Here is an 8,831-nt window from a genome sequence, read left to right as displayed (position 1 = left end):
GTGAGATCCAGCTATGGTTGTTTAAACGAAGTAAATCTCCCCAATTTGAGTTTGCCTTGTTTGAATAGAACATAAAATCAAAGGAATCAGTTACAGATTTCGATTCTTCACGGCGTACCCAGAAAAGCTGCAAGACCCATTCGCAAACCCCACATCACCATAGTCTGCCACCGCCGTTCGCCTGCCTCACCATCACCAAAACCCAAGCAACCCCACCGGCGAGGATGAAGACGGCGGTTCGCGAGCAAGGGGGAATCTCGGCGGGTAGTGGCGATGGCAGTGAATAGCGATTCCGGCGATGGGCTTTGGAGAGGACTGGTTCAGCTGTGAGCTTGAGACGCCTCCGTTTTTATCTCCCTCCCCGGTGACGCCTCCGTCTATATATATATATATGTATATATATATATAATTTGTAAATTTAAAATAAATAAATAAATATATCTGTATATTTATGTCTATGTGTATGTGTATCCGAAAATATCTTTCCCACATTAAGTGTCAGGCTCCGAACCGCTTGGTTCCAGTGACTTTGTGAGTTTCTCTCCAAAACAGGAAAAATTATTGGCAGTATCACTTGATTGTTCCACAGAAACAAAGCACACTCAACTACGTGCCAGATAAAACCAAATACATTAGGGAGAACAAAGAACACATAATCCTTCCTAGTTTCTTGCTAGTTCAATCCTTGTCAGCTTAGTGTGAAACGATTAGACAAAAGGGAGAACAAAGAACACATAATCCTTACTAGTTTCTTGCTAGTTCAATCCTTGTCAGCTTAGTGTGAAACGATTAGACAAACGATAAACCAAAGGGAAAATATATTATGTCCAACTTTACTACTATATCTGTGTGTGTATATATATATATATATATATATATATATATATATATCTTCTCCAGTCTTTCCTTCCCTCCACTACCACCAAGATGATGAAGAAGAAGGGCCAAGCTCTTTTTAGTCATTTCACATTTTTAATTTTTTATATATATTATCAAATGTGTTGCTAAAGCATTTTAGTTTAATTTTTATAAATAGAACTTATTTGTACCAATATCATTTATATATATTATCAAATGTGTTGCTAAAGCATTTTAGTTTAATTTTTATAAATAGAACTTATTTGTACCAATATCATAGTTTATGAGTGTTTTTGGTACAAGAAGGGTGCAATATGTACTGTATGCATGTTATAGGGGGTGTTTGCTTTTAGATAAGAGAAATTATAACGACTTTCCAATGTGGTTAGGCCACGTCACACCCAAAATTAACGCTGTCTTCCTACCCAAAAAAAACACACTCTAAAGAAGCCATGAACACAGAGCTTTGATGCCTTTTTCTTTTTATATTGAGAAATGACAGAACTTTTGACGACTTTTCAACGTGGTTAGGCCACGTCACATCCAAAATTAACGCTGGCTTACAACCCAGAACAACACGCTCTAAAGAAGCCGTTAACACAGAGCTTTGATGCCTTTTTATTTTTTATTTTTTATATTGAGTAGGGAATGGTGAAAAGGTCAGGAGTTGAGCAGGTGAAAAGGGCCCAAATATAGAAAGCAGTGGAAGCTTTTTTTGATACGGTATTTGCAGTTTGTGAGGATCAAAAATGCAATAGAGAGCCAAATGAACACCTTTATGCAGAAATAGAAACGGGCTTTAAAGGTCAAGTTTTCGGTGGCAATATTGGCACTGGGTCCGGTATGGTTATCGGCGTCGGCGTCTGTCCTTCCTGCGGCGGCGACGCTGAACATTGCGGAGGCAATGAAGGTCAAGCAGCCGGCAGCTCTGTGAGCTGCTTGGGCGTTATTGTTGCGGGATTTGTCGCAGTGGCGACCCGGCGTTGAGTCCCCATGACCGTAGAGGAGGAAGTCGTCATCGACGGGGCCTTGGAGCTCGACCATGGACCAGTTGTTGGGGTTTTCGATCTTGACGATCACCGGCGTTCCTTGGTGTGGCTCTTTGGTCCACCAATCGAACGACGGTGCCATTTTGGGTTCCCAAAGACCCATTTTGCGAAATCAATGTCGGAAAGACTACAAGCTCGTTTTCTGGAGCGACAAAGGAAGAAGAAAAGGAAGGGAGAGAAAGGAGATAGGACAGAGCGACGAAGGAAGAAGAAGAGGAAGAGAGAAGATATCCGCACGAGAGAGAGAGAAAAAAAAATCCGCACGAGAGAAGGAGATCAAATTAACCCAGTTTTATTTTTTTCTTAGCATATGCATAAATAGGTTGGAAATTCTATCATTTTTCTTTAGATAAATTAATTTCACAATGGTTCGCAATGTTTTGTATTACTATCTTGACAGCATACCAGTTTTATTTTAAAACCTATCCTTGTGTGAAATGAGTAATAGCTTAGACAATTTTTTTTTTTTTTTAAATAACCCGACAATCTCCCAATGATCAATAACCTGACAATTTTTATTTTGGAATAATTACATAAACCTCCTTTAAAATTTCGTCAATTTACACTGACTTCTCATTTTATTTATCAAATAACAATAATCTCCTCTAATAGAGCTTTTGAATTGACGACGGTTATAATGAAATTACTTTTCTACCTTTTTATATCAATATTGTATTTTATTAAAACACAATGTAATTTGAAAAGACAAAAATGCCCAAAAACCCCCTTGTGAATCTTTGCTTGCCATTCAGTCACCATTCAGTCACCGTCGAATCTCCATCACCGAGAACCCTCACTTGGCCGCTTCTAAGCCTATCGCTTCTTCATCAGTAATTCCTTGCTCACTGGGCAGCTGGCAGCCAATTCTTTTCCACTTTCATCGCCGTCGTTAAGCTCTTTCCACCGACTCACTACTACACTCCGTCGTTCTCGTTGAGCTGCTCCATCTGTTGCCGTCATACCCATGCCATCATCTTCACCGTCGCCGGCCCCATCAACTAGTAGCCATCGCCAAGCACAAAGCTTGTTCTTACACAACACACGTGAAAGGGCAAAATTTTAGAAAGAGACAAATGACCCTAACTCATCACTTTGACCTTCACTTCCTCAAACAGAGGCCTTACTTCCGAAACAAAGTACTGTACATCTTCCTCGAGGTGTGTCGCACTCGGGTAGCCCAAAAATGTCCCTTATGATCTCGCCGAGTTGGCTCACTAACGAGCCTGAGCTCTATAAAAGACCCATAAGAAGTAAAGATTTTGGAGCGATTGAGAGAGACCAAGATGAGAGAATTGCTTGAATTTTGGAGTTTCTGAATTTAATACCCAATTGTAAAAACCTTACACCAATCGCAACCCAAGCACCCAACCCATCTGCAGAACTTAACCAACAATAGCGCTTGCTCGCACTCTGTCACTACTGATCAGTTTCTCATCGCTGATTCAATTCGCGTGCTCGTCGGTAGTTCCATATACGTTCAGTCCGCACCTTGCCTGTTCATTCCGTGGCAGTAGTTCAAACCTGTGTCCTCGTCGGTAAGTTCCGTGGCTGCAGTTTAGACCGCTATCGACATCCTTGCTCGCGGTTCCACCGCTGATCTCGCCGTCGCCGTATCAATTCATCTTGTCGCCACCGTCTCGCTACCTTAACCGCTAGACAACACAATTTCACATCGAGCGAGTACTCAAAAGAGAATCCACTGGCGGACTCCCTTGCCCGAAACCCCCTGACGCCTACAACCGTCGATCACTCCTTATTCATTTCACGGTCTTCGACTGGTGCTCTCGCTTCCTCCCAGTCATCGATTCGACTAATGGAAGAAAAGTAATACAATACAGCTCCTCGGGTCTGGTCACAGTTGGTGGGCAGACACTTTATGTTTTGGTTTTGATTGAGGAAAGTGAGAAAAAGAGATTGGAGAGAGAATTTGAGGAGAGATGGGAGAAATAATTACGTGGGTATTTTAGATATTTTAGTTAATTTATTTACATATCTTTGAGGGGGTAGAATGGGAATTTAAAAATAAAAAATGAATGACATCATCATTTTTGGTTATTAATAGTATTTTCCTTTAATGGAGAGGAGGTCATTGTTACAAGTATACAAAGGGAAGGTCATTGTTATATGTATACAAAGAGGTTATTGTTATTTGGCAAATAAGAGGGTAGGTCAATGTAAATTAACGAAACTTCAGGAGAGATCAGTGTAATTACCTCTTTGATTTTTTATAAGCTTCTCACAACATACCATGCATTAAATGTTTACAATATAAACATTGCATGCATTTTACAAATCGGTAATGCCCGTGTAATTAGAGAATAAAGTTAGTGATAATTGCATTATACAAATTCCAAAAGGTCTCATACTTCAATTATTTGTAATTAAATAAATTAGCATAATTATCATTCAAAAATCTAGTGAGAAATTTTCTAAAAAATTTTGAAGAAAAATATTACTTTTCGGGAATGGAGCTCAAAACTTGCCAAAAAAATGCTACTTGACGGTGGTGTTTTTCTTTCATTTGGTATTCAATTCTTGGTACTACTTTGATTTGGTATTTAGTTATAGATACTACAAGCAGCTTTGAATTCGGAATCAAATGAAATTTAATTCAAACCTCTTCTCTTTTTTAGTCCGATGCTCATACTTTCTTTCAATAAAATAGCATTTATGAAAAAAGTTTTTTTTTAAAGATAGTTATATTGTTTCCTTTATTATTATTATTTATCCTGATAATAGTTAATAATTAATTAGGGGAGGAAGAATCCCTTTTATATTCATTCTCGCCGTACCTATTTTGTTTCCTTTATTTGTTGGCTTGTAATGAGAGCAAAGAGCGTAGCATCGTGGACACACGCGCTTGAAGAGAGCGTGTGTGTCACTATGCAATTTCTCATCTCTAACAGGCTCTCTCCACTTCACTGCCACAAACACTTTTCTCTCTTTCTCTATAAATGGTTGGGCGTTAAACGACCAAGAATATGGCTGTTTCTGTAAATTCAGTCGTCGGCTTCACTTCCACGGTATGTCTACATCTCCTCCTATCTCTTTTGTTCACAATTTCACATAAATTTCATTTTGTGGTATTTGTATTAATTCCTGTTTGGGTTTGTTTCTTTTGTTCCATCGGATTGTAATAACTAGTCTCTTCTGCTTAATTCTGAATCAGTGTGGAAAATGGATCCTCAGATAAATCGCATTCATGTCATTTTTTAAAGCAAATGTTACAAATCCATAAAGTTATGTGTAATTAATTGAACCCCAATATTGTTGGATAAGGTTTTGATGAAGAGTTCTAACTTCTATGACCAACTCATCGCTCTTACAACCTAAGGGAACATGGTCTCTTTAGTTCTTGTTTTGTGAGATTTAGTATGATGTTGGTCCATTCTCTTCCCAAACTGTTATTTAGTTTTTAAAAAAAATATATATATACATATATATATATTTAATTTTGTGATAGGTAATACTTGAATTGAAAAGGGGTGGCTTGTTTTTTTTGGTTTTCTAGAATGCCTTTTTTGAACTAATAAATAGATGTTTCAATTTAACTCTGCCCAGCTTACCCGATTGGCGTGCTTGGTGGGTGATTGTGTGTGTGCATGCATGAGGATTAATCTGGACTGGAAATGGAAAGGGAACTCCCTGCCTTAACCACACACACACACACACACAAAAGGCTTTTAAATTTGTAAGAAGGGTGTTTTATAATGTTTTGTGTAGTTCATGTAATCTAGAGTGTTTGACTCCTATGGTAAATTTGATAATATTAAGGGAGAAAAATAAGACTACCAAGTGAAGTTCAAATTTTTTACAAGTTGCTTGCCACTGCCGCATTTGGCTTAATTCAGATGTCCTGCAGACCACTTAACCTTACAAGCATCAGTTGTCGAACTGTTTGTAATGAGAGTATGATCTAATTAGAACTGGAAGTTCATCTTATATATACTTGGACATCCATGCAATATGAGCTTACATTTGACACCAGTCTTTCGCCACTGGGCAACCATTTTGAAAAGATACTAGACGGAACCATTGCTAAAAAGATAAAAAGTAAAAATAATAACACTAATTTTTTAAAACAAAAATAATCCAAAAAGGTCACATTGAATTATTGGATCTTTGTTCATTTCCATATCTAATGATGAAGGTACAAAAGGTTAAGCTTCTTCTTGTGGAAATGTATTGCTGAAATTAAAATTTGCTTCTATTTTAGTTATAACTTTAGCCAGAGGAGGAAAAGGAATTCATGCCGGTGGGTTATTTGTTGGAAATTTATTGAGACAAAGTCTACGATTTTCTGCTTGTGTTTGAATTAGCTGGATGGAAATTTATTCAGTCTATGATATGCTGCTAGTGTTTGAACTAGCTGGTCTTCTCTGTCTATTTCTTCATCATTAACATTTGCATCTCTTTTATTTAGCATTGTTGCCACAATGCTTGGATAATTGGTTGGAGATTTAATAAAATTAACTTTAAGGTTTGCTGCTGGTGCAAAACACAGTCTGCTATTTGTCAATTACTTCTTTCTTAACACTCTCATCTCTTCATCACTTCAGATTATTGAGAATAGTTGAAAATCTGTTTTTGCTCCATTCTTGTACTGAACCACTGGGCATAAAGATACTCGGGTTATTTCTTGTAGATTATATCTCCTTAATGATTTTCTGATTGTGTTGTTCTTAGTGTTTTGGAGCGTAAGACTGGACCGACTGGTGAACCTCTCAAAAATTTCATGCCTTTCTTGTCTACCATATCTACTACTGCTACCACTTTTATGTCAGTTCCAGGGTCATGCGTCTTGGTTAGGGCTTATAAAGCGCACATATCCTTCGTGTACTATTTGTTTCTGTGTGAGGAGAACTCCTAACATAGTGAAGAACACGTAATTAAAGGCTGAATATGTGATGCTTATTGAACGTTTTAGTTCTAAGAAATTTTTTCTGACAATGAAAAAGATGATCAAGGTCCAAAAAAGAACTTCACCTTTTTCTTTTGTACTTCAAAAAAAGAACTGATGAATCTCAACACCATGCATTTACTAAACAAGAGGGAAACTCAGTTATGTGATTTCATAATTTTATAAATGGACTGAGAAAATAAATGCCTGTTATTCTGTTTATCATTTACCAAGTGTGTCTCTTCCAAAAGCTGCAGGCCAAGTACCAGCATGTAGCAAGAGCTGGCGTTGGGGCTTCTGTACTGAAGGTCACCCATTTCACATCTTCATCGCAGGTTGTTGGGTCAAGAAGACTTGGAAAGGGCAAAAACCGGGGATTATGTCTTCTAGTTGCAGATGATGATCGTGTTGCCACAGACAATAGTGACAAAGATTCTACAAGTACTGAAAGATCATTTGTTGATGATCGCTCCTCGGCAGTGAATCTTGCATCCTTGGATTCTCAAACAAGAAACAGCGAAATTCAAACCAGTGCTGAAGTGGAGTCAGGGCCTCAGACGCCGACGGTGTCTAGTGGGTCAACTTTTTCCTCAGAACTGTTGAAACTGGACACTCCTTCTGCCAACATAAAATCTATCCCGAAAAGATCATCGCTAACAGCAAGAGAGAAACTGAGAGCTGCCCGCGTTCTCAGTCGTTACGCAGAACCAAAGGCATCTAAAAAACCACAACTTGGCAGCAAAGTATTGGAAGCTCTGAAAGAAAGTGATCTAGGGAAAAAGAGATCTGGCCTTCCAGAGGCCCCTACAAACTTGTTTGATGACAGCAAGAGAGGAATGCCAAAGCAGGGTCTGACTTTTGACTTTCCGGGGGGTGCTGATGTGTTACTCATCATCTTTTCATTTGTTTTTATCAGCACAGTCATGTTTGGGACAACTTATATTGTGTGGAAAGTTGGCGCCATCCATTTTAATGAGTACTAAGTTGAATCCCATATTTTGGGATGAGGTACATACTTGATGAATCTATGGGGAAGACACAAGCCATATTGAGTTCAGGTACTCTCGATGCTCAACTTTTGGCGGGTAGGATTTTACCTTTCTTTTAAGCAAGATGTATACATGATTGTATAAAGATTAGCTTGGCCAACAGTTACCATTCATCATCACTTCTTCTGCTTTTTTTGCCCAGTATCCTTGTATGGATTCATTGAATGAATAACTATGATATATGCTAGTTCCCAAGTTCTTCTTGTGTATTGCTGTTTCTGCTGAGGCACAAATATAGAGAGGTTCACAGGTTACCCCGTACTGGCCTTGGACACGTTAAAGGTAAAAATATTTGTACCATACATGGTTATTTAATAGGCTTGAATGTGAACCCTTGCTGCTAACTGCTTCAAACCTTAACTTATTGAGCAATCCCGATCAATTACTCTTTCATCCAATCTGATATCAATAAGAGATGCATGAGCATATTTAGTTTTTGTCCAATTTATAACATTTGGACTCGAATTGGATCCTCAAAATAAGTTGGTACAACTTTTAAAAGTAAGTCCTAAAATGAATAATTTTCTCAGCATTCTTATTGGTTACAACACTTTTTTAGCCACAATCAAATGCTCCTATTGCTTTCTACTTAAAGGTCGCTTAACAATTTTTGTTTTGCGTTCACATCTCTTCCAAGTTGGAGGTCATTTGTGGGTAGTCTAAATGACCAGAATATTTTAGACTTCTATATATTGTGTGGAATTATCTATAGTTTGTAGTTTTGTACAGTTTAATGTAGAACTCTTTATAGTAATGTAGCATTGTAAGATTTCTTAGACATTCTTTGAAGCATTCTACAATCCAATTCTAAAATAGTCATGACCGTTAGGTTCGTTGACCCTTGTACATATCCTAGCCATTAATGGTAAGCCTTCAGCCATAAATAGGGCGTGAGCTCATTTTCCAACATCAAGCCACCAAGTTGTAAGCATTCTCCAATCTATAGTTTTGTAAAGTATAATGTAGAGTAGCATT

At 38.0% G+C, this 8,831-nt stretch overlaps 1 protein-coding gene across 2 annotated transcripts; it reads left to right on the top strand.

The window, feature by feature from the left end:
* The first annotated feature begins 4,794 nt into the window (after positions 1-4,794).
* LOC132270772 (uncharacterized) lies at positions 4,795-8,065 on the top strand. 2 transcript variants are annotated; one of them, XM_059771973.1, is made up of 2 exons: positions 4,795-4,930; positions 7,059-8,065. In XM_059771973.1, the coding sequence occupies exons 1-2, from the start codon at positions 4,889-4,891 to the stop codon at positions 7,788-7,790; spliced, it is 774 nt and encodes a 257-aa protein (XP_059627956.1). In that variant the 5' UTR covers positions 4,795-4,888; the 3' UTR covers positions 7,791-8,065. The 2 variants fall into 2 exon arrangements, with proteins under 2 accessions (XP_059627956.1, XP_059627957.1); XM_059771974.1 differs by having other exon boundaries at positions 4,796-4,930; positions 7,065-8,065.
* Positions 8,066-8,831: the final 766 nt, after the last annotated feature.

The sequence above is a fragment of the Cornus florida genome, unplaced genomic scaffold (genome assembly GCF_030987335.1).
Source record: "Cornus florida cultivar Cherokee Brave unplaced genomic scaffold, ASM3098733v1 CherokeeBrave_3.0.0_Hap2_Chr08, whole genome shotgun sequence".
Taxonomy (NCBI): Eukaryota; Viridiplantae; Streptophyta; class Magnoliopsida; order Cornales; family Cornaceae; genus Cornus; species Cornus florida.
Note: the sequence above shows the minus strand (reverse complement) of the source record. Positions and strands in the feature narration are given on the sequence as shown.

What these genes read in the sequence shown, in the direction of transcription:
- LOC132270772 (XM_059771973.1), top strand. Translation starts at nt 4,889, where the DNA reads ATGGCTGTTTCTGTAAATTCAGTCGTCGGCTTCACTTCCACG. An exon ending in TCGTCGGCTTCACTTCCACG is followed by an intron (nt 4,931 to 7,058) that starts GTATGTCTACAT and finishes CTCTTCCAAAAG; the next exon opens with CTGCAGGCCAAGTACCAGCA.